This window comes from Diabrotica virgifera, chromosome 2, assembly GCF_917563875.1.
Source record: "Diabrotica virgifera virgifera chromosome 2, PGI_DIABVI_V3a".
NCBI lineage: Eukaryota > Metazoa > Arthropoda > Insecta > Coleoptera > Chrysomelidae > Diabrotica > Diabrotica virgifera.
The window spans coordinates 280,110,496-280,137,619 of NC_065444.1; the positions used below are offsets into that span (position 1 = coordinate 280,110,496).

At 33.5% G+C, this 27,124-nt stretch overlaps 2 protein-coding genes across 3 annotated transcripts in view; one reads left to right on the forward strand and one right to left on the reverse strand.

Moving 5' to 3' along the window:
- The window catches only part of LOC114332110 (sulfiredoxin-1), a 38,943-nt gene extending 28,108 nt beyond the window's left edge, over window positions 1-10,835 (reverse strand). For both annotated transcript variants that reach the window (XM_050644704.1, XM_050644701.1), the window contains exon 1: window positions 10,608-10,835. The gene's annotated coding sequence lies outside the window, so the exon portion shown is untranslated. The remainder of the gene's footprint in view (window positions 1-10,607) is intronic.
- Window positions 1-27,124, forward strand: part of LOC114332108 (MATH and LRR domain-containing protein PFE0570w) — a 110,269-nt gene that overhangs the window by 33,688 nt on the left and 49,457 nt on the right. The window contains exon 3 of the mRNA XM_028281833.2: window positions 2,990-3,124. Within this exon, the coding sequence (XP_028137634.2) occupies window positions 2,990-3,124 (135 nt within the window). The remainder of the gene's footprint in view (window positions 1-2,989; window positions 3,125-27,124) is intronic.

Below are 27,124 nucleotides of genomic sequence, written 5' to 3' on the forward strand. Positions count from 1 at the left end.
CTTCATGGATTCTCTGGACTTGTAGCTGTATGCACATCACTAAAAATTAGAATTGCGAGAATTGGGATATTTTAATGATTTAGTAGAGAATTAAAAAACAGCTATATCTAATAAAAAAAATCGTTTAATTCAACAATTTAACATACATTAAAAATATTTGAAATATAACAGTTGCTCAAAATGTCCGCCATTTTGTTTGATGCATTTCCTTGCTCATTTTAAAAGATTTCGAATCGATTTTCTATTACATTGGGATTGTTCTTCATTTTTCTGGCAGCCTCTTGTGACCTTGACAGAATTAATCAATATGATTTCAAAATTGCCGCAATGAAATTATCTGCGCAAAAATTTGACATGCACCTTTTAACGCAGTTTTTATGCTCTTTTAAAATACGCAAACAAATTTACAAAATTTCAATATACAGGGTGTTGTTTCAAGGTCACAATTACTTTATATTTTTTTGTTAATCCGGACCTGGATTTTTCTTGTCATTAGTAATTGGGTCGTTCCAATGTAGTAAATAAGTATTGATTATTTTTAAAATGAGTATTTATGCAATAACTTTAATAATTTAGAACTAAAAGTTAATAATATCTGCTTTTTAATGTCCGAGTTCTTAAAAATTCAATATGATTTCAGAATTAAAGTCATAAAATTGTCTGGCCGAAAAATTGAAGCAAACCGTTAAACGTACTTTTTTGTGCTCTTTGAAATTTGAATATACAGGGTGTTGTTTTAAGATCACAATTACTTTATAATTTTTTGTTAATCCGGACCTGGATTTTTCTTATGGTTAGTATGTCGGTCGTTTAGGTTTTGAATGAGACATATGTGTACCAAATATCAAAAAAAATATACAGGGTGGTTCTAAAGTTATGGCTTAGGAAAGAAATGGGCAAAATCGATAAAACACCCTGTAACTCGGTTATAAAAGTCGATAGGGCAAAAAATGTAGTATATCTAGCACCGGCTCGGTGACCTCTATTCACTCTTAAAGTATTTCCGTTTCCCAATGAAACAACCTGTATAAGTGAATTTTTATTTTCATAAATTTGAATGACCTGGCAACTTAGCCTAGAAGAACTTGCTGTGCCTGTGGAAATTTAACCTAATAACCCCTTGTTTATTTACTTTGAGGTGTGATTTTTGGGGTTGTTGACATCGTAGGTACCTCCCTGCAAAATAATGGATATGGGTTTGGTTGATATTTACATTATTTTACCTACCAGATGCAACTGACCTACAAACCTACTTTTTTAACCTTTAGATTTTTGAGTTGCGCTTTGTTGCCAGACTTCAATTTGCATATCAAAATGTATTTTCGTTTTTTGGTCAAACGGATCAATTTAGAAAAAAATGTTATAAGACTTTTTTGCTCTACATTGTGTCTTCTACCTATACCTTTAAGGAACCCACTATTTTCGGGGACACCCTGTATGTCTCATATCCAGTTGCTTTCCCTCTATCTGTCTTCCTATGTCAACTTTATTCACCCTGTATTGGGCACAAGTTTCTCTGTTTCTTGCCATGTATATTCCTGAGCTTCATCCGAATCACTGGTTTTTCCGATTTACTATTTTTATTTACTTTGATGGCTTGTGAAGTTGTTATATCAGAGGATTCTTCTATATATTCCTTGTTGAAATATCTGAGAATTTGTGGTCCAAACAACATGCATTCATTCCAATGCTTATTGTTATAGTCGGTTCGCTAAATTCAGACACAACTGGCTAGTGATTTTAGTAAGTAATTTGGCCAATTTGCTAAAATTGGCAAAAAAATAATTATTAAATAGTTAATAATTACTAAATAGTTAGCAATTTTGCCAAAATTGGCAAAAAACAAAAAAATTACAGACTAAAATCACTAGCCAGTTGTGTCTGAGTTGAGCGAACCGACTATATCTATGTATGTAATTACTCTCTTATTCGTGGAACTTTATTTTCTTTGTTTTATTTTTCCTTTGGCATTTTTATACTGCCAAAATAATCGCGTTTTTTTACTACACTTCTCCAAGAAATTTATGCACCACCTAAAAATGGATCATTTTTGATGTCTTGAATTTCCTAAAGCTAATTAAGGGATTTTTTTTAATATGCCATAGCCTTACTCTTTGACATTATTGCCGTAATAATATTGTTGCTAGACAGGTAAATTGCCATTGTAGACCGGGTGTAACAATCAAACTGTTTTTTTCTTAAAGTTCGCAACACCCTGTGGAATATTCTAGCATTTATAAAATACTGAAAGTAAAACCCAACTATAGCCTCAGGTTTTCTGTTTATTGATACATACGCTTATGTTGGATAACAAAAAAATTAGGTACTAGCCATGTTTTTCATCAATACAGGGTAGGGTGTTTTTAAATAAGTATGACAAACTTAAATTGGCGTGCTTAAAATTTGTCATATTTACTTAAAAACACCCTACCCTGTATTGATGAAAAACATGGCTAGTTGTTAAAGTACCTAACTTTTTATTATCCAACATAAGCGAATGTATCAAAAAACAGAAAACCTGAGGCTATAGTTGGGATTTAATTTCAGTATTTTATAAATGCTAGAATATTCCACAGGGTGTTGCGAACTTTGAGAAAAAAACACAGTGTGAATAGTACACTGACTTGCGGTATAATGACAATTTAAATGTCTAGCAACAGTATTATTACAGCGATATTGTTGAAGAATAAGGTTATAACATATTAAAAAATCATTTAAATCGGACAAGTTTAGGAAATTCGAGACATCAAAAATGGCCCATTTTTAAGGTGGTGTGTTAATTTTTTGGAGAAGTGTAGTTCCTCCATTACTTTTTTATCTCTTTTCTTATATGTTTGTCCACTGTTTGGACATACCTACATAAATCTCTGTTTCTACTTGTCCATCATCAGGAATATTTCTTCGATCAACCATCCTTTATTTTTCATTTTTCTTTGATTTAAGTTAAGTTTTTCATTCTCTAATTGCTATATTTTATTTTTTTATTTAGCAAAAGCAGTCACCCCTGTCAAATCTCCACGTTCAAACCCTTCAAGATTATCTGTAAGATTTGTGGCTGTGAAACCATTACCAGTATTACAAGTAGAAAACAATACGGTTTTAGAGGATTATGCAATAAATGCAAGTAAGTTTAGTCTTTAAGTCTTAGACCCCATACACATGAATGCGCTTAACGCTACGTTTTATCTGATAAATCCTGATAAACGCGCGCTTGTATGTGTACTATACCATTTGTTTCTTGGTAACTTGAAACACGACGCTAGGCAAACGCGACATCTAGCGTCCTCGTCCTCATGTGTTCAGGGTCTTACAGCATCATGTTCTACTATATTTTGCTTAGTTTAGCATTTTGCATCCTTTAAGCTGGTAGTACATTAACACGGTGCGGACTAGCATGGGAGCGAACGGAAATTTTTAAAAGCATATCGCTACCATGTTAACTTGCTACGTAAATATGCGATTTCAATATCAAATGACACGGCAGCCATCTTATGAAAAATATAATGTCACTCAAATGTAATAAAATTTACATGAATAGATTCGTCCCGAAATTACAATCATTTCATATCATTGCGCCAACTCTGAATTTTGATTAATAACGGCATAAATTGATATAAATAGATCTAACATCAAATAGGTATATACGTGAGTTAGAGAGAGAAAAGAGATTTTGTGAATCGGCACTCCATAAAACTTTCTGCAGATATTAACCTTTAACTACCCGCGCATCAAGTTATAACATAACTACACGCGTGGCGTACTTTGTACGCCACAAAAAAATACACTTAAAAACAGCGGATTTGTTTAGTTTTTTTTGAAAAAATACACTTAGTTGTTTGTTAAAGCTTATTCGGCATCAGTGAATACTTGGAGTTCCTTTTCAGTAAGCCAATTGGGATTTATAAATGGAATCATGGAATAACTGGATTCCATGATAAATAAAATTACTAATAAAAAATTTTTTTAAATGTGATTTTTTACAGGAGAAAAAGTATTGTTTACAAAGAGAAATATATTTTTTACCATAATGACTAATAGTTCAGAAAGCCACTGCGCATCCGCTAGGGAAAATATTCTAATTCGGATTTTTTGCACAATCTTACTCAAAAAGGACTCCTTTTAACAAATTTGCATGTTGCCAGGACCAAAAGGTGGTCAAAAATTTTTGAAACGATTTTTTTTTTGTTTTTTTCCTAAAATTATTTTTTTTGCATGGCAAAAAGTTTTTTTGGGTTTTTTGGATCATTCCAAACAGAAAAGGTCTTTAGTGACTTTTCTCTAAAAATGATAGTTTTTGACATATAAGCGATTAAAAATTGAAAAATTGCGAAATCGATTGCAACATCGATTGATGAAATCCCGAAGAGTTTTTTGCAATACAATATTCAAAGCTCCTTTGTTTTTTAATTGCTAATCAAGCGTGCGCGACACAATTTTTTTCACCGACAGTATGGTGCAAATGAAAGGAATAAATTCGTTATTTCGTAAACCGGCGACTTTAAGGAAAAATCCCGAAACAGGTCGATTTTTATTTTTAAGTTATGATATTGTGCATATATGGTATACTAGTGACGTCATCCATCTGGACGTGATGACGTAATCGGTGCTTTTTTTTAAATGAGAATAGGGGTCGTGTGCTAGCTCATTTGAAAGGTTCTTCAATTCTCTATTCAGTAATATAAACATTTACATACTTATTTCCACATATCCACATACCATATACTTATTTATACAGGGTGTCCAAAAAATTTTTATTAAATTAAATTATTTGACAAAAAAATAAGTAGAAGGACACCCTGTATAAATAATTATGTAAATGTTTACATTACTGAATAGAAAATTGAAGAACCTTTCAAATGAGCTACCACACGACCCCTATTCTCATTTAAAAAAATCATCGATTACGTCATCACGCCCAGACGGATGACGTCACTAGTATACGATATAAGCTACAATATCATAACTTAAAAATAAAAATCGACCTGTTTCGGGATTTTTCCTTAAAGTCGCCGGTTTACGAAATAACGAATTTATTCCTTTCATTTGCACCATACTGTCGGTGGAAAATAGTGTCGCGCACGCTTGATTACCAATTAAAAAACAAAGGAGTTTTGAATATTGTATTGAAAAAAACTCTTCGGGATTTCATCAATCGATGTTTAAAGAATGTCTACATACCTTGGCAAGATTCAAATTTTCAGTTTTTCACATAGTTCTTGAGGGTAAAAAATGGCCGATTTCGCAATTTTTCAATTTTTAATCGCTTATATGTCAAAAACTATCATTTTTAGAGAAAACTCACTAAAGGCCTTATCTGTTTGGAATGATCCAAAAAACCTAAAAAAACTTTTTTCCATGCAAGAGAAATAATTTTAGGAAAAAAACAAAAAAAAAAACGTTTAAAAAATTTTTGACCACCTTTTGTTCCTGGCAACATGCAAATTTGTTAAAAGGAGTCCTTTTTGAGTAAGATTGTGCAAAAAATCCGAATTAGAATATTTTCCCTAGCGGATGCGCAGTGGCTTTCTGGACTATAAAAAACAATTAAAATATGTACTTATATTACGACTTATAGTAATATAATCCTGGGGTATATTGTCCACCACCGGAAACAACAAATAATAAAATGTAAATTATGATCTTTCCAGAACGCCGATTATAACGAAACTAAAACCAAATTGTAAAGCACATTCCAGTGATAGGTTAGAAAAATAAGCAAGGTCAAAAATTAAATTTTTAAATATATTTCCAGTAGAATTCTTATATCTGGCGTACAAAGTACGCCAGCGTGTGTAGTTAAAGGTTAAGGCAGAGTACTTCAAAAATGTGATTTCCATAAACTTTAATTACAATTTACGTTGTTATTAATCAAAATTCAGAGTTGGCGCAATGATATGAAGTGATTGTAACTACGATACGAATCTATTCAATGAAATATAATTGTATTTGTGTGACATTATATTTTTCATGAGATGTGCGCGATGTCCTTTTAATTGAAATAATATTGTAAGGAACATTTATCCTTGATGAACTATTTTCGATAAAAAAATTTTACAAAGTTCCGACTTCACAAATAAAATTTTTCGCTGAATTCGGAATTTTCATTCTCCTCTCCATTTCCATTCTTTCCGCTCCGCTACAATGTACAGCCTGCTTTGTATGATAATCTTGACGCGCACACTCTAAGACAATATTGAACCAATTTTCATACTATATGAACCAACAATGTTAAACCAAATGCCATATTTTAGGTAATTCAATAATAATCCTTAAGGACGTTACCAGAACCAGAAAGTGGTTCAACGAGAATTTTCAGATTTATTGTTAACATCATCTCATTTCGTTAATAGATATTTAAGAGAACGGCAGTTCTCGCAAGTGGCGCACAACCCCCTAAACGCGACAATATAGGTATATAGAATATATTGTAGAATAGTATATATATATATATATATATATATATATATATATATATATATATATATATATATATACAATATGTTAGAATAGTAAATTAGCAAAGGTGGTCACACAATCATGTTTTTGATCAATGGGCAGCAAACGCGGCACTCACCGGCAACATAATTTTTTCATATTCAAAACTTCATTCAATACATATACAGGGTGTCCAGAAACTCTACCGGCAAAAATGAAGACAGGAGATTCTTCAGATAATTTAGCTTAATTCACCTAGTCCGAAAATGCTTCCTAAAGGCAAGCGTCCACAGACCCGCATCGTACGCATCGGACGCATCGTACGCAACGGATTTTAGTTTGCCTTGTACAAAAACTTATGTAATACCTGCGTCCACGTACCCGCATCGTACGGATCGCACCATCAGGAATGCCGAAGGGTTGCTCCGAGAGGCAACTTTTGCGATGCGTGAAGATGAATCGTTCGGAATGCCGATCAGTGGACGCACCCCACGGAATTTCGCTTGGGCCAGTGGGAGCTAATCTACGGCTATTTGCATTTTGACGATCGTTTTGTCCGTAATGAAACAAGTAAACTCAGTTTTAACTGTTATTTTATATATAGGTATATTCAGAAAAAAATATTACAACCCATGATAAGTTGATTATGGGGATTAAAATGTCATAAATATTACTCACTTTTCATGTTTATTGGTCTTTTTCAAGATATCTTGAGTATCTAACTATGAAAATTATTCTCGTTAAAAAAAAAAAGAATGTGTGTGTACTTTGTACGCACAAAAAAAGATATTCTTCTATTATAGGTAATTTAAACGAAGTAAATATACTTAAAAGGTTATTTGTACTTATTTTATTTAAAAATCAAACTAACTTTCTTATCTACCACTTTCAAAAAAGAAGAATATCTTCAAAAATTATATAATAATATAGTACTTACAATCATAAAATCTATAAAAAAAAAATAAAAAAATAATAACTTGCTTGGGGCTCGAACTCACTTCACTTCTACCGCGCTGTACGAAAGCTGACGGCATGCCGCGGCATTTCAAACTAGACCACATCCGCGTGTACGTCATATGGGAATATACACAAACTAAACGTTTACACCATAAATTTATATGAATTTAATAAAATCATTAGTTTGATTTTTGTCGAAATAAAATATGACAAAGTATATTGTAAGAAAACAATATATGAGATGAAGATTTTTAGAAAGTTTGTTCGTAATCAGATTATGTAAATTAAAGCATTGCCTACTAATAGGTAACTACATTATTTTGTTTACATTTTCCTAATAGATAGGTATTGAAACTATTAGGTATTTCCAACTGAAACATTTAAAATTACGTACCTGCGGCTTTTCAAAACTATTTAAAACTCACTATAATTATAAATTTTATTTTATTTCTGTCCACGCATCAATAAAAACTAATATTATACAATATTTTTGTTTACCATAATATCCATATTGAACAATTATTGACAGATCATTTCAAAATTTCAACACCCAATCAGAGCCCGTATAACCACTAATACCATACTGTCGGTGTGCGCATGCGCGTGGTAAATCAAATTTTACCCTCAATAGATTCGTCGCTAAAGAAGAATATCTTCAAAAAACAACACATTTTTCTATCACAGCAATGAGCAATGAACTTTTAAAAAAATATTATGACTTGTTTATGATGTTTCTGAGAGAAGTGTAAAATTGATGCGAGACATTTTATTGTCCCTCACAAAACATGAAAAAGCAACCAAAGTGTGTTACAAGTAGTTAAAAACCAAAAAAAGTATTTAATTAATCTTTAAAGAAACTTTTTTACTGATGTAGTTACTATTTTCCATTTAAATCAAATTGTATAACATCTTTGTGTATTCCTTTATATTCAAATGTATAATTACTTAGAAAAATGGGTGCTATTATGCGGTCTACCATCGTGTTTCTGCTATAGCTTGCGGTCTACCGAGAGAATTGGTGTGTAAGCTGTAATATTACTATGCCGATAAAAAAATGTTTACAAATAATTTTTGAATCTATTTTTTAAAAACATGTAGAGTTTGTGTAAGGTTTTATAGATCCAAAGTTAATAATTTTCGAAATATTTAAAATGACATATGAGAGTTTTATCAGTATAGTGTAATTTTTAAATAATTTATTATCTTTGACATAGGTATATGGTATATCAGTATAAAATACAATGTGATCACTTTTTGCAAATACATTTTTTTTCATTTTTTTAAATGGTACACCCTGTATATTGTATATTAGTATTGCATTTTGTGGTAAATATTACAGGCTTTCTTTTAATATCAGGTTGTATGTACCTAGCATCTTTCGTTTTGTAGATATTTAAAAAAGAACTATACATTTTACGTTTTTGTGAATTTTTTATTACTAAACAGATACGTTAAAATATCATACTAATAAATATAGGTAATATGCATAAATTAATTATTAAAATAAATAGACAACCAATAAATAAATAAACAACCAATTTTAAAGTCTACCTTAGTAATTTTTCTACCCTAGCAGGTAGTGGCATCGGTAATCCGATCGCTTGGACGCAGTATGAAAAATTAATCCGATGCGTATGATGCGGACCTGTGGACGCTTGCCTTATGGCACATTATGCGTTTTGAACGGATGCGGTGAAAACGCATCCGTTTCCAACGCAACCGGACCGACCTGTCACACTATGCGTTTAGTCTGGTGCAGGTAGTAAGCGCGTACCGATGACTCAAAACGCATCCGCTTCCAACGCAACCGGACCGATCTGTCACACTATGCGTTTTCACCGGATGCGGCGGAAACGCATAATGTGGCATCGACCTAAGGGAGCTAGAGCTCTTTGAAAATGGCGTCTTATAATTAGTTTTTCTTAAATACCTCCATAACGCTTCAATTTAGAAAAACGAAAATCGGTACGTATATTTATCTTCCAGAGATAAATCGATTCCATCCATTGCGAATTGCTAGTACTGATGATAGGCATCTGTTTTGGGTAAGGCAACGGTTATTTTATCACATAACATTTTTGTCTTAAACTTTTAAGCATTTTTGATACTGGATTATTAAATTGTGAGGTATTCTAGTACTAAAAGGTACTCTTGCTTTAAGTCGATAGGACACACGGTTTTCTAGAAAAATCGATTTGAAAATTTTTCGTACTTTGAATTTGAAAAAAAATTGAAAAATTAAAAAAAAAAAAACGGTGTATTTTACCAACTTATAGCAAGAGCAACTTTTAGTACTAGAATGCCTCATAACTTAATAATCTAGAGTCAAAAATGCTTAAAAATTAAAGACAAAATTGTTATGCGATAAAATCACCGTTGACCTACCCAAAACGGAGGCATGTGACCCGTACTAGAAATTCGCAATTAATGAAATCGATTCATGTCTGAAATATAAATAAACGTACCAGTTTTCGTTTTTCTAAATAGTTTTTTTTTTAATTTTTTTTGGAAATTCATAAAAAGAAAAATTTTCAAATCGATTTTTCTGGAAAACGGTGTATCCTATTGACTTAAAACAACAGTATAACTACGTACAAAATCTCGTGAACCTGAAACAATTATCTTGTGATGTCAATCTACGCACAAAACGATGTAATAGGACATTACTGAAAACATCAGGGTGCAGATCGGTCCCAGTCACGCAATTTAGTATGAAATTAAAATGTCCTAATGTTTTTAGGCTTCATTATTTTTTCGGATATCTATTTTCAAGGTTTATGAGTTTTTGCACCAACTTTACCTTTTAGTTGTAGAATACCTCACAATTTAATAATCCAGAGTCAGAAATAACTAAAAATTAAATATAAAAAAGTTATGCCATAAAATAACTGTTGCCCTACCCAAAACGGACGCCTATGACCGGTACTAGAAATTCGCAATGCATGGAATCGATTTATCTCTGGAAAATAAATACGTGTAAAAATTTTAGTTTTTCTCAATAGAAGCGTTCTGGAGTTATTTAAGAAAAACTAATTACAAGACGCCATCTTCAAAGAGCTCTAGCTCCCTTAGGAAGCATTTTCGGACTAGGTGAATTGGGTTAAAATATCCTAAAATTATCTGAGGAATCTCCTGTCTTCGTTTGTCGGTAGAATTTCTGGACACCCTGTATTACTAGTGCGCTTATTACTAACTTTTGTGAACTATGCACGTACCTTAACTTTAAGATCAGCTAAAGCTCTTCTAAGGACTTTATAGTAGTAGAAGGAAATATAGAAGCTCGAAAATCGAGAGGAAGTTCTCACAACACGATGGGCAGATCCAATGAAGACTCTGGTAGGAAAAATCATTACACGAAGCCGTCCATCTGACACAAGATTCTCACAAGATTATCCTTCTTTTAGTTTTATTGTTGATTTAATAATAAACTTAGTTAAAACATCTTCACATTTGTCAAGCACATGGATTCTAAATTCTAATCCATGTATTTCTATTTTTATAGTGATTATTTTGAGCTTCCTATCTTATTTAATAGATAACCTTTGAATCAAGTTCAATCTCGTACTACCCTTTCAGATCAGATTATTCTTAAAATTCGACAGGGGAATCCTTATTACAACACAATTCAAACAATAACCAATTTCTTAATTTAACAAGAAAATATGAAATTAAAATTCGACTTTGCCTCGAGACGACCCAATGTAAACAGACAAACAGAGCACTATCAGTGTTGTTGAATATTAGTTTCGTGATAAAAGAGGTGAAGAATCGGTTCGATGGTAATTTGTTTTTTAAGCACACAAGTTAAATCAAAAGTTAAAACATTTTTCCAAAAATTTGTTTTCGTTTCGAGTAGTTTGTAAAGACACAAACAACCAAATATTGATCAGGAGGGTTCAATGTGAACATATAAGATACTTAATTAGCAGAAAAGTAAAGATGCACATACATATTTTGAAAGGACTAGTATTGAGAAGGAATAAGGTACGTTTGAGGGACACGCGCCAACTCTCAACTTTTAATGACAAACATTTTCAAATTAAAATGTACACCGGCCAATTCGTAACTTTTCTACTACCTGAACCTGCCAACTCGAAACCTTCTACAGGTGAATTCGAAACCATGGATTAAATCTAATACCTCAGGTAGTTAGGTTAAAACGTAAGAAATAAATTTGAACAGTAACGGATTAAGCCAACACGAAGCCTATCGCAAATGTATACCTTTCATTAATGTTTATTTGTAAACAAAGCTCCAATTCTATTTTACTTCAAGTCATTTTAAAGCTATTTCAATGCACTAATCGGTTATTTTTTCAGTTTTTTGGTAAAATGTTGTAACTTATAGACGAAAATTCTTAAAATCGGCTATTTTTCATTTAAATTATCAATAAATAAATAAATTGAGAAAAAATTGGTCAGATTTACATAAATTTTGTTATTCTATCCATATAGAAATTAAAACAATTGTTAAATATAGTAGTTACACAGTGTCATAAAACCCGTGTATTTTTACTCATTTCTTTGGGCTATTTCACATAATATCGAGATAGAAGTTTTATTTTTACATAAGTTATTAACGTTTAACTGACTTAATTTATAGTTTTATAAGCAACAATTAAGTATAGCAAGATTTATAAAACCTTGTTTAAATTGTTTTACATGCACTATAATGCGGTTATCTTAAATTTTGTTTTAAATGCTTTTCTTCTTACTGGTAGACAAAAAATAGCAAAAATGTGCATTTTTGACATCAAATTGTTGATAACCAACATAAGTGTTTGTTGCTACAAACTTATCGTCGGTATAACAGGTTGCCTTGTAACCAGATGCAGAACAGTACCATAAATATTTTCCACTTTTTAGTACTTTCTTTAAGTGCAATTTAAAATTATTTACCACCAATAAGTTACACCCACGTTCACTCATTACGAAATCTGTTACAAGAATTTCAGCCATTTTCAGAAAATTTATTTGGATTTTCTCTAGTAACTCTTCCAAGAGACAATACATAAATGATGAATACCTTTTACACCACCTTCAAAGAGGGTAATTTATACAGGTACATACCTAGAATACCGGTATTGGATTCTCAACATTACTTAAAAAATGAAAGTTACAAATTCACCGGTAGTTAGTGGGTTATCGAAAAATTACCTGCGCGCCAGAGTTGCCAGTTGGCCTGTAATTAGGATGGGGGATTAAAATAGTTACGAATTCAGCGGGACCCGTTTGAGTTGTACAAAAGAAAAAGGCTAAAAATAAACGACAGTTGTATTCCTTTTGTGTTGTAAAAAGTTATAAAAAAGTGTTCATTTTTTAAATACTAAGGTGAACATCAAAGAATAAAATAATTCTGGATTGGTATCAGAAACCAAATGACTCCGGAAGATTTATAAATTATTTCTCTCAGCGCTCAAAAAGCCAAAAACAATACTGTTAATACGATGAAGAACAGAATTTTGCACATCATCAATGATATCCTTACAGGACGACTCCACAAGATACCTATTCCAAAAAAGATTAACGGAAAAAAGCAGCAACATGTATATCACAGAAAGTGACGGAGTCGAAGAAAGCTGGGCAAAAATTAAGTCCAATATTTTAGCCTCAGCCAAGGAAGTTCTCGGTGAAAGAAACATTAATAAAAATAAATCGCTTCCAAGACGAAGAACTCCATGGTTTTGTACAGAAGGGAAAGAAAAATGTAAAGAGAAGAAAAAAGCTTACCTAAATACATGTCAACTAAAACACAAGAGGCATACGATAAATATAAGAAACGAAACACATTCACTAGTAAGAAGAATAAAAAATGATCACTGGGGACGTTTTCAAAAGAAATGGAACATGATTTTTATGGTCTCCAAAAGGAAATATGGCGCTTTATAAGAGGTCAAAGAACGAAGGTAAAGGAACTAATAGAACCAAAACACATAGAAAAGGATACATGGATTGACTATCTAAAAAGCTCTATGCAGAGGAAGAACAAATGATGCTAGAACCGGAAACACCAGAAATTACCACAAATGAAGATGTTAATATAAGTACACAGGAAGTACGAAAAACACTCGAAAAGCTGAAGAACAGAAAAGCTGCAGGTAAGGATGGAATACCAAATGAATTACTGAAATATTGTGGAGCAGCAGTGACAGAACAATTAATAACATTAATCAACAAAATCATAAAACACAATAAAATACCGGAAGACTGGAGAACGAGCGAACTAATTCTACTATTCAAAAAATCAGATAAAAAGCAGTCAGAAAACCACAGAGGTATCAACTTGTTAAATACTACCCTAAAACTTACAACTAAAATCTTACAAGACGAAATGAATCAGAGGATAAGTTTAGCAGATGAACAACAGGGTTTTCGTACTGGCTCTAGCCCATGTAGCGCCCGTGTGCAGTCGATGCTCTGGCGCCCTTTGGTAGACGAGCAGTCAAAATGGAATAGTCGAATAGGTACCTACCTATTCCTAGTACTAGTACATAGGGTATTAGAGGGTATTAAGTACACTTATATTGTAAACAAAAATGCAGATGTAAATAGTCCAATATTAAATGATGTCGGGAGCCAATAGGTATTCACGGCGTCAGAACAACGTACCCAAAAAGAGAGGCAGATTGCAGACTTTTTATCGGCAGATAGTTTGCCTTCAAACTAATTTGTCGGCCAAATATCGGCCGACAGTTTAATCAGTGTGAGCTAACTAGGACTTGCGCACACACGACGATTGTTTATCGGTCGATAGTTCAATTCTCTCCTAGTTTTGGTATCCAATACGAATATTTTTTTAATATTTTGCGAGAAAATGGCATCGTCTTATTCACAATCGTTAATTGTAGAAACCTGCATGGCCCAATTAGCATGACTAGTTCATTGAAGGTGACTAAGATCATCCGATAAAAGGCGAAAAACTTTTTTGGGTAATCAAGTAATTTAGAATACATTGTGTAGAATTTTCCACTAAATAATCTGTCACTGAGAATGCATCATCAGCATCATCAACAGCTATTCCATCCATCGCCAGAAGAAAGCCTTCCTTAGGTGTATCCATTCATTTTAGTTTGTTGTTTTTTGCATTCATTCGTGACCAGCCATTCACTTGATGTCATCAGTCCATCTTGTTTGGGGTCTGCCTCTACTTATTTTGCTAGTCGTTGGTCGCCATTCAAGAATTTGCTTCGTCCAATAATTGTTTTCCATTCTTTCTGTGTGTCCTGCCAGTTCCATTTTAACATGAAAATCTTCTGGATCACGTCTGTTACTTTTAACCATCGCGTCGTCTTATTTCTTTCACTGTAAATTGGATGCACTCAATACTCTCGGAATCTCTTCTTGGATTTTCTCCTCCATTATATGAGAGCGATAATAACATTTCTGGATAATTTTTTCATTATGCGACTACTAACTTCAACAGTCAAATCAGAACTTTAGTACTAAATCGTTCGAGAATAGTCGGTCGGCTGTTGATAGCGTGCGCCCTCTTCACCAACCCGACTGTTTAGTTGGCTCGGTATGCGCACTAACAGCCCATCCCGACTAAACTATCGGCCGATAAAAAGTCTGCAGTATGCGGGGCTTCGCTTACTGCAGTGTTTTGTCCTTCCAGTGTTTTAATTTTTGAAGGAACGAAAAAGTGTCATTATTTTGCTTTAAAAGTTCGAAGCGTTCGTCAAATTTAATAGGTGGAGTATCTAATAGGTAATAGTATAAGTTTACTTTAAAATGTATTTTCGCGTCAGTTACTGATTCATCTTCCGCCTCCTATTTAAAAAAAATTCATATTTTATGTTGAAACAAAGTAAAGGACCCGCTCTTTGGTGCTCGGCGCCCCTAACATCCCGGCGCCCGTGTGCACCGCACTTCCTGCACAATAGGTAAAGCCGCCTCTGATTGGGACCCATCTGCGACAATGTTATGTGGGGAATAAGATTCAACCACGAGTTATATCAATACTACAAAGAACCATGAATAGCAAATTGTGCAAAAATACAAAGATTGCGCTGGGTAGGTCACTTTATAAGAAAGGATAATGACAATACTTAATAGTAGTACTTAGTAGTACTCAGTGGGACTAGGGTGGGACGTCGACCAGTAGGAAGACCAAAGAAGAGGCGAATAGACGAAATGAGGACCGATAATAAAGAGTTATTGAGGGTGGATAACTGGAGGAGAGCAGCCAGGGACAGAGATACTTGGAGGCGGATGCTGGGGTGGCCAGTGCTCCACCTGGGCTGTAGCGCCATAGGAGAAAGAGAAATATATCCTCTAATCATTCAGCGTGCTGTCAACCATTAAGAAATAAAGTATAGGTTATAATTAAATAAAACTTAAACAATTAAAAAAGCAAAAGCTTTTCAAAATAAGCGGTCACTCGACTATCATGTGGTGCTACTATAGTATACGGTCTACCTATGCGTATGGCTGTATTATAGTGTGTAGTGTACCGATCGAAATCGGAAAATTCCTGAAAGATTTGCGCAAAATAATGAAATGCAAGAAAACTGTTGTAGAAAAAAATATTTATTCATAAGATAAATAATAAACATTTGGAGGACAAGAAATAATGTAAAATGAAAAGGGACTAATAATTTACAAAAAAATGCACCCCAACTAGTTACAAAAAAAATACATTTGTACCGTAATAACTGTAATTAGAATGACGTCGACTTTGCAAAGTAACAAGACACTTACTCAACACACACACTACACATTACTCCCCTGACTTAGTAATAAGTTATACAATTACGTGGCTAAAGGTTCTAGTTCCAAACCAAAGCCAGAAAAAAAAACTGTAATTAGTTATCAAACGATACAGCGTAATTATCATCAAAGAAACAATTGATGCACCTTAATTTATAAGACTTTGGTTTGCAAAGAATGATGTCGCGCATATTAGATATAAGTAGAGAACAAGGACTTTATCACAATGTGAAAAAGACAAAGTAAGTATTACATGGTAGTCAGTAAGCGCGAAATATTAAAAATACACAGCTATTGGTTAACCAACAAGCAATTGACAGGGTGGACAGCTACACATACCTTGGTACCAACATAAACAGCCAATGGGACCACTCAAGTGAAATAAAACAACCCATAGGAAAAGCGAGAAAAACCAAATTCATGGCGACTAATATAAATACAAGAGCTGGAAATGTTGACGCAGATGAAAACTTCGAAGCGGTCAAAGAGTTCATATATCTAGGACATCGGTTAACCCCAGTAATAACACGTCTGAGGAAATAAAAAGGCGAATAATTGCAAACAGGTGTTATCATGGTCTATCAAAGTACATACTTATCTAACAAACGTCTGTCTCAAAAAGCTCGTATAAGGCTGTATAGAACATTGATAGTCCCCGTTTCCACATATGGATCAGAGGCATAGACGCTAACTAAAACAGATGAATCCGCTCTATCGATTTTTGAAAGAAAGATATTCGGAGCGGTCTGTGAGAACAGAATATGGAGGCGTAGATATAACTTTGAACTGTAAGATATCTACAAGCATACGTTTGGAAGAAAAGAAATTATCAGTAGTAATTGCACAAGAGCTCTAAAATTCTATATTAATTTTAGAGATCGAGTGCAATTTGTTGCGATTATTTCATGAATAAAACTGTTCAAAACCAAAATTTTATTGTAATTTATTTATGTAAGCACAAATTAGTACAATTAAACAAACAGTTGTTATAAATATTAATCTGACGGTTAAAAGTCATCACTAATAATTGTCATTAATGTCACTGAATGTATTTTTTCGTAGCAACGAAGGGCATCTGACGTAATATACTTGACGACGGGAAATTATCAAAAATTATCGATTTAATTTAGATTTCTGTAGCTTTCTATTGGTCAGAATCTCTTATGAATGAAATAATCACTGTAATTAAGCGAAACCGCCTGCAGTGGGCCGGACATGTAGCCCGGGACCCTGAATCGAACATGATAAAAAAGATTCTAACAGCGCAACCCGTGGGAATGAGAAGACGGGGTAGACCAAAGCTGAGGTGGATGGACGGGGTAACACAAGATGCCGAGAAGATCGGAGTCGGCAACTGGAAAGTGCAAGTAAGGGACAGAACAGAATGGAGTAGAACGCTTGAGAAGGTCGAGGCCCTCTAAGGGCTGTATCACCAAGATGATGATGAGGAAAAGCGAGATCAGCATTCATAATGATGAAGTCTCTTTTCAGAAGTCACGATCTACCACTTGGTATCAAAATCTCTATCATCAGATATTATGTATTTTCTACGTTATTATACGGAGTAGATGCCTGGACACTTTTCGAAGCTTCTTTAAACAAACTGGAGGCATTTGAGATGTGGTGTTACAGACGCATTTTAAGAATATCGTGGATGGATCGTGTGACTAATATTGAGGTCCTACGTAGAATGGGCAAGGAATGCGAGATTATTACACCATCAAAGAGCGCAAACTAGAGTATCTTGGCCATGTTATGTGAAAAAAACAGAGATTGACTTGTTGCAATTCATTCTTCAGGGCAATGTACCTGTGTATTTTGAAAGAGAGGACCAGGGAGAAGAAGATTATCTGGGCTTCAAAACCTGAGAAAGTGGTTTAATACATCGAACACCGGACTATTCCGAATACAAGCAAGCAAAGTTAGGATAGCCATGTTGATCACCAACCAGGGCCGCCGAGAGGGATGAGCGGGCCCCGGTAAAAAGTGAAGGGTGAGCCCCCGGCAAAAAGTGAACAGCGAAAAAAATTGTTTAATTTTTATAGAAATAAATTACAGTCGACTCCCTCTATAACGAGAACTGAAATGGCGGACTAATTACCTCGTTATAAGCGCGTCTCGTTATATCAGACAAAAATAATATTGAAATGTTTTGATGCCTCTTACGTAGTTTATTGGGTGTCCATGGTCGACCTGAACAATGAGACATAAATCGTAAATTTCCTACAATATTCAATATCGGTCGATATAAAGGAAGAAGTTTATTACAGGCAGTGAAGTTTTTTACAGCACTGGTCTCCATAATAACAGAGATGTTGGGCATTTCTATATACAGACAGTTAGGGTAGTTATTTATAGCCATTGCTGCGCTAAAAAACAGGTAAAAAACATATTCTTCTATTTCATTTTTCCTCGTTATAACCAAATATGCCTCGTTATAGGGGTGTTATAGTTTTATAGGAATTTCATGGGGCATCTAGTGTACCTCGTTATAAGCGAAACCTCGTAATATTCGTGTTCGTTATAGAGAGAGTCCACTGTGTTAATAATAAATAATAAGAAATATTTCAAATATAAATTTTATTCAACTTTGATTATATTTATAATAGTGAAAATATTTATAATACAGGTGTTTTTCGAGTTTTCTGATCGGCAAAAATGTCTCTAATTTTCGAAAAATCGCATGATTTTGCCAAATCATTCTCAATTCACAAAGTTGATAGGCAGCTAACCCATCCTGTTTCATTGTAGCTATCATTACCACATAGCATTTTTTATGCGAAAAAGAAAACTAAAAGATCTTTCTGCTTCTGCGACTGTCAGCGGTAATGTGTAAAATATTCTTAACGCAATAACGATTCAAATTTAAGATGTTTAATTTTATTAAGCAAATCTATTGGAGAAAGTTGAGATTCACCAATATTATCCGTGTAGTATATCGCTCTCAAATAAAAAAATTCATCTATCAATTCTTCACTGATGTCTTCTTTATAAAACTGTCGCAATACATAATATCAATTTTTTTAATACTGTCTTCATCTTCATCTCGGAATATCCATAAAATTTTAAATAGCAAATGAATTTTATTTTCCGCATTAAATCTTCTGGTTAAATCACTACTAGGCCCAGGCAAATCATCAAAAATCTCACAGTCTTTTTGCGCAGTTTTTCTTTATTTGAGTAAATACTGGATTTATTCCATAATTGCTGGTATAATTAGTTTAGATTCTTCAACATAGATTCTTCTGATTTTTTGTAAATCTTCTAGAAACCCTGATATATTTTTAATCTCCATATCCATACCATAGTTGTTTTATCTGACTGCACTGTAGTACTTGACTTTTGTGATTTATTGCTGTTAAAATTTTAAACCAAATCGATTAAAGGTCATAATATTAAATATAGCCGAGTATTACTTAAACGCATTATGGACATAAAGTGAAGCATAAATGGAAGCAAAAAAATGGGAAAAATTACATCTTTGGTTCGGTCGACGCCGGGCCCCTTACATCGCCGGGCCTCGGTAAAATGTACCGGCTGTGCCGCCCTCTTGGCGGCCCTGTCGCCAACATCCGGAACAGATAGGCACCGTAAGAAGAATTTATAAGAGAGAAAGTGATGATTCCTGCTTAAAAATAGCTTAAAAATATAAGTAAACAAATAAGTTTATTGTTTATTCCTGAAAATGTTTATGACTACCACAAACGTTTTGCTGCCTTTCATTATTGTGTGCAAGGCGCAAGGTGTAAACCCTTCTGAAAATAGATAGTGTTGTTTAGCTATACAGATAGATCCCAAGCTATAGCAGAAAATCGACGGTAGACCGCATACTATAGTGGCATCGAAATAAATACGAGTACATCGATTGAATCCTCATATTGTTTTTTTTTTTTTAAATAAATCAATAGACATGTTTATTTGCCAAAATACGTGACTGTCTACATACACATAAATAACATTCCGGCCTGTATTCGCCTCCTTTAGTAAGCTTCCAATTCTATCTCTCTTTAGTTAAACAAAATGCCTATGATACTATCGCACTCTACAGTCACAACAATAAAATCGCCGGTATTCGGTATTTAGCCAATCCAAGTTTCTCGGTATATCCTGATAATGCAACATGACTCACTGACCTTTATTAATCATTTTTAAGTGGAACAACAGATAACCTTTCGAAATTTTGTGTACTTTTGTAAAAATTTATTATCAGCTCATGGCTTATCAGTCGTTTTTACATACAGTCGTGTATTAAGCATGGACAAAAAGAAATAAACAAAGATCCACTAGGAAGAATTTCCTGTAGCTGGCTGTATACCATTAATTACAAGTAAAATTTAATAAAAAATTTTGGTCTTGGTAAAAGGTATATTATTTTAAAAAGCCCTATAGGGCTACAAACATCGAACAGAACGTTTTCGCTCTAAAAAGAGCATCATCAGTGTTGCCTAAAATAAGTATAACCATATTAATTATCAAAATGTTAAACTTAAAGTGATGACCAAGGTAGAATCAAAGTTTGGTTATACTTACAAGAACATGGTGAGCCAACCAAAAAATACGAAGGTCAAAGCCTTTCAAAAATGGACTAAAAGTCACATCAAAATGCTAACATAGCAAATTCCAAAGGATGGATATAATCCCTAAGGATATGGCCCTAGGATAACATATGACTCCCACACGTTGTAAGTGGGTCAAAGGTAACAAATTAGGTCATTATGTTACAAGAGCTGACAGGCAACTAAGATATGAGATATCAAAAGCGAATCTGTCTGATGTCAAGACAACAATTGTCAATGGAACTTGAAGTATCATGAAAAATTGGTTACACAGCTACTAAATTTATAGTTGTTTATAGTACAAGCAATGATAACAGCTAACATCAGTGTGTTGGAATTATAAAAATAAAGAGTTAGTGAGAATAGATTATCTAGATGTAAAATAGAAGGGGGGAATTTGAGTACCCACAATCATCAATGAAGTGTACGTAAATTGATGAAGAAAGATAGGCAAAACAACATACAGATTCCTTACCATATCATCATGAACGTTTGTCTGGAGATATTAGAGATATTATTAAAAGATCAGTTGATAACATTCAAATTTCATTTAAGGTATCAAGTAATTTAGGACAGTGCCTTTCCAACTCCAAAGACCCTATTAACTACATGAATCGTAGCGGTGTCTATAAATTGCAATGCTCTGATTGTGATGCCACATATATAGGGAGAACTTGTAGGTCACTTGCCTCCCGTTCACTTGAACATAGTAAAAGAGAGAATACATCAACCTTCTCTCAACATCTTAAACAAAACAACCATACTCTCAATATCCCTGATAACGTATCCCTAATACATAACATTCCCGATAAAAACTTTCTGAGATTGGACCTATATGAGGATCTTGAAATAGTCAAAGAGAAACAGAGAAGTCCAAATTGTGTTAATCGCCATGTGTCTTTCAATCGTGACTTTCAACCGTTACATCGTCAACTTTTCTCATAAATTACATTATAAATCTGTTTCTTATATTACTTTATTTCTCCTAATTATTCGCATCTACCAATATTGTTCTATTTTTTTTTTTTTTCCTTTCTCTTCTTATTCACACACATCCACATGTTCACTCAATTTTCGATAATCATCTAATCCTTTCTTCAAAAAAATTTTTCTTCTCCCAAACAAAGCAATTTCAACTATATCCACAACATCCATTTGTCACAACTTGTACACAACTATATCTATTCAATATATATCCCATTCTCTCCACATCATCTTTTCAAACCGTTTTTCGTTTAGTGTCCAATCATAACTATTTCATTCTAAACTAAATCAACCAATAATACTGTACAATATATCTTTCAAGTTTCACACATCTAGTAGTTATTCCATTCAGCCAACCTTTCATTCATCATTTGGTTTGTTTGGTTGCCTGGTCTCTGGAGTCCCCAGTCTCTCAATAATGTTAATTAGTCTCAATAGTGATGTCAAATTTACTTTATATACCACAAACTCACCTATCTCAAATAAACACAATTTTTAATTTTCTCATATACTCAATAATCTTACTCAACACTTATCTTCATCTGACCCCACTTTAGTTGTAGCTTAGACACTTTTATCCAAGTTATTAATTTTTCTTTGCCCTAGATGTTATTTAACATAAAAGGACATAATAAAGAAATTTGGACTAAGCTTGTAATACAACCTTTTCAGTCTTGTAAATTTGTGTTGATGAACCCATCTATATTTTTTTAATTTATAAATAAGATTTTGCATTTACAACTTTTTCAGCATTTGATATCACGACCCCTATTTTGTCTCTAGTTTTTCAGCCAGCCTCTCAGCCATCATTTGTGTTGGTTCACAAATATAAATTATCTAATTTCAAAACATAAACCATACATTACATTATCTGTATGTTGTTTTGCCTATCTTTCTTCATCAATTTACGTACACTTCATTGATGATTGTGGGTACTCAAATTCCCCCCTTCTATTTTACATCTAGATAATCTATTCTCACTAACTCTTTATTTTTATAATTCCAACACACTGATGTTAGCTGTTATCATTGCTTGTACTATAAACAACTATAAATTTAGTAGCTGTGTAACCAATTTTTCATGATACTTCAAGTTCCATTGACAATTGTTGTCTTGACATCAGACAGATTCGCTTTTGATATCTCATATCTTAGTTGCCTGTCAGCTCTTGTAACATAATGACCTAATTTGTTACCTTTGACCCACTTACAACGTGTGGGAGTCATATGTTATCCTAGGGCCATATCCTTAGGGATTATATCCATCCTTTGGAATTTGCTATGTTAGCATTTTGATGTGACTTTTAGTCCATTTTTGAAAGGCTTTGACCTTCGTATTTTTTGGTTGGCTCACCATGTTCTTGTAAGTATAACCAAACTTTGATTCTACCTTGGTCATCACTTTAAATTCAACATTTTGATAATTAATATGGTTATACTTATTTTAGGCAACACTGATGATGCTCTTTTTAGAGCGAAAACGTTCTGTTCGATGTTTGTAGCCCTATAGGGCTTTTTAAAATAATATACCTTTTACCAAGACCAAAATTTTTTATTAAATTTTACAAATAAACAAAGATGATTTCTTTCGTCACCAGATGTTAGTATTTACAAATTATACAAGTCCTATAATGTAAGAAGAATGAGATATACGGTGCATTACAATTATAAAAAGATAACTGAAGCATGATATCCGAGTGACCGTTTATTTTGAAATGTTTTTACTTTTTTAATTGTTTTTTTAATTGAAAAGTTTTATTTAATTACGAGTGTAATCTATGCTTTATTTCTTAATGGTTGTCTCTTTAAAGGAACAGAGAATCTATTTCTTTTTCTCCTGTGGCGCTACAACCGAAGTCGGGTCCTGACCTCCCCCAGCATCCGCCTCCAAGTATCTCTGTCCCTGGCTGCTCTCCTTCAGTTATCCATCCTCAATATCTTTTCAGAATCAGCTCTCACTTCGTCTATCCACCTCTTCCGTGGTCTTCCATATATACTAGAATAGAATAGAAATATGCTTGATTGTCATGAAAAATTGTACAATTTTATCGACAAAGCTTAGAAAAGTCAAGAAAGCAAAACAATAACAATCCAATTTACTAAAATTACATAAATCGTCAATGTATTTAAAATAATAATAACAATAATGAAGTTAAACACAAATAATCAATTGCAAATTTAAAATAAATTGCAAATGCATAGTCTACCCAGTAATTAATAGAAAAAGTTTTAAAAGTTAATCTGCTGCATATGACACCCAAATATATATAAAAAAATAATAAAAATACTACTTGTGCAAAGGGTACTGTAATTTCTTAGTTATTGATTAAGAAAATCTTGTACTGAGTAATACGGTCTTTCAGATAGGTAGGCTTTTGTCAGTTTACGGAATTTGGGGAAAGATGCTGCAGATTTAAGTTGTAGAAGAGAGGGAGATGGTTGTAAAGTTTTTTTGCGGAGTATAATATAGATTTCTTTACTAACTCCGAGGACGGGGTTGGCAAATAGACGTTAAACGTAGAATTTCTCGTGAAGTAGTCATGGTTAGGTCTTGGTGGAAAGACATGTAGATGTTTACGAATTAAGCAAACAGTTTCTAAAATATACAAAGATGGAAGGGTTAAAATTCCGTGATCTTTGAAGTAACTTCTGCAATGTGTTGTTCTTCTGACTGAGGCCAAACAGATATCTTATTGCTCTTTTTTGTAATTTGAAAATAACATCGAATTGGGCAACTGTACCCGAACCCCAAAAAGGAAGACCTTAACGAAGATGCGACTCGAACAAAGAAAAATATGTTATTTTAGAAGATGCTAGTTTGAGTTCATTCGAAACAGATCTTATAGCATAGCAAGCTGAAGATAGTTTCTTTCTTAACAAATCGATATGGAGGGACCATTTAAGGTTGCTGTCTAAAAAAATACCAAGAAATTTTACAGAATCAACGGTACTGATCTGGCTGTTATTAAGAGGTAAGGGTTGAAGAGCTCCTTTATAAGACAATGCTACTGTTTTATTTACGTTACATGAGAGTAAATTAGAGTCAGACCAGATTTTTATTGTAAGTAGATCAGAAGTTATAGTAGCATGAAGAGTTGCAATGTTTGAGTTGCTCCAAGTGATACTGGTATCATCAGCAAAAAGAAAGATTTTTCCATCGATTTTTAAACTAGTGATGTCATTAATAAAGATAAGGAAAAGTAGAGGACCCAATACTGAACCTTGAGGTACCCCACATACAATGTTTTTGAGACTAGAGTCTGTATCATTTGTTCTAACCAGTTGTTTCCTATCATCCAAGTAAGATTGGAACCAATCTAAAGAAATGCCTCGAATTCCCTAGAAATTTAGTTTTTTTATCAAAATGTTGTGATTTACACAATCAAAAGCTTTGGCGTAGTCACAAAAAACGGTGGCAGTGTGAAGATTATTGTTCAGTGCTTGATAAACCTCATGTAGTACAGAAAACATGGCATCAGTGGTGCATTTATTATTTAAAAAGCCGAACTGATTTTGTGATAAAATGTTGTTTTCAACTAGAAAGGACATAAGTCGGGCTTTTATGAGTCTCTCAATAATTTTGGAGAATACCGGTAGTAGTGCAATAGGTCTATAATTTCAGGTATTAGATATTTCACCACCCTTATGAAGAGGAATAATGATGGCTGTCTTCAGGCACTCTGGAAATTTACCTTTCTCAAAAGAATCATTAATTAGTGAGATGAGGACTTGTAACACATTTTCTGGAAGATTAGAAAAAATTTTTATCGATAGACCATCAGTACTACAGGAAGATTTGCTTTTGATACTATTGATTGTTTGGATCAGTTCAGATTTATTGACTGGTTTTATAAAGAATGAATTCGAGACCTTTCTTGAATTAGGGAGATAGGAAATGGGATCTTGTTGTGGCAAAATAGTTGATGTAATATTTTTACTCACAATAACAAAGTATTCATTTAGATTTTCAGGGTCTGGAAGGGAAACTGTTTGAGCAGTGTGGGTTTTATTTCGAAGATCGTTTATTATGGACCAAGTTTCTTTTGCAACACTTTTAGAGCTTCCCAGACGGTTTTGGTAGTAGACTTTTTTAGCTGATTTTATAAGTTTAAGTTAGGTTGCCCTGTACTTGGTGATATATTCAGTGATAGAGACGTTGGTAGTAAATTTCTTGATATAGAGAAGAGAACGCATATTCTTGGAAGACATTCGGATACCTTTAGTAGTCCAGGGTTTGCGATGTTTTGGCTTAATTGCAATTAAAGGAAATGCATTATTGAAGATACAGACAACCTTATCTAAAAAATCACTGAAATTATTATCCACGTCCATAGCAGGAAAGCGCCACTCAGAGGTTAAGCATAAATTTTGGAATTTACAAAAGTTCCGGGTGGAAAAAATCCTGCCTAAACGTCGGGTTTACTGGCCGACGTCCCCCCATAGTTCCACTAAGCGTTCTACTAGTACTAGGTGTTCTGTCATTATCCGTTCCTATAATGGGTGACCTGCTCAGCGCAATCTTTGTCTATCTATCTATCTAATCAGCCCTAAAAACCCTCCTTGGATATTGGCCTCCTCTTCCTTCATCTATGCCTCTCTATCTTGGGCAATTTGCATCCATTTTGCCCCAGTGTGTTTCTTCAGTTAATCTGACCATCGCATATGTGGCCTTCCCCTTTTTCGTTTGTGGTTCCATGGTCTCCAATGTATAATCGTCTTAGTCCATCTTTCATCCTTCTGCCGTAGGGTGTGTCTGGCGAACTTCCATTTAAGCTTTGCTACTTGGGTTGAGACATCTTTCACTTTTATTTTGTTACGGATTCATCCGCTAGGAAAAATATTCTGATTCGGATTTTTTGCACAATCTTACTCAAAAAGGACTCCTTTTAACAAATTTGCATGTTGCCAGGACCAAAAGGTGGTCAAAAATTTTTTAAACGTTTTTTTTTGTTTTTTTCCTAAAATTATTTTTTTTGCATGGAAAAAGTTTTTTTAGGTTTTTTGGATTATTCCCAACAGAAAAGGTCTTAAGTGACTTTTCTCTAAAAATGATAGTTTTTGACATATAAACGATTAAAAATTGAAAAATTGCGAAATCTGTTATTTTTAACCCTCAAAAACTATGTGAAAAACTGAAAATTTGAATGTTGCCAAGGTAGGTAGATATTCTTTAAACATCGATTGATGAAATCCCGAAGAGTTTTTTGCAATACAATATTCAAAACTCCTTTGTTTTTTAATTGCTAATCAAGCGAGCGCGACACTATTTTCCACCGACACAGTATGGTGCAAATGAAAGGAATAAATTTGTTATTTCGTAAACCTACGACTTTAAGGAAAAATCCCGAAACAGGTCGATTTTTATTTTTAAGTTATGATATTGTGTCATATATGGTATACTAGTGACGTCATCCATCTGGACGTGATGACGTAATCGATGATTTTTTTAAATGAGAATAGGGGTCGTATGGTAGCTCATTTGAA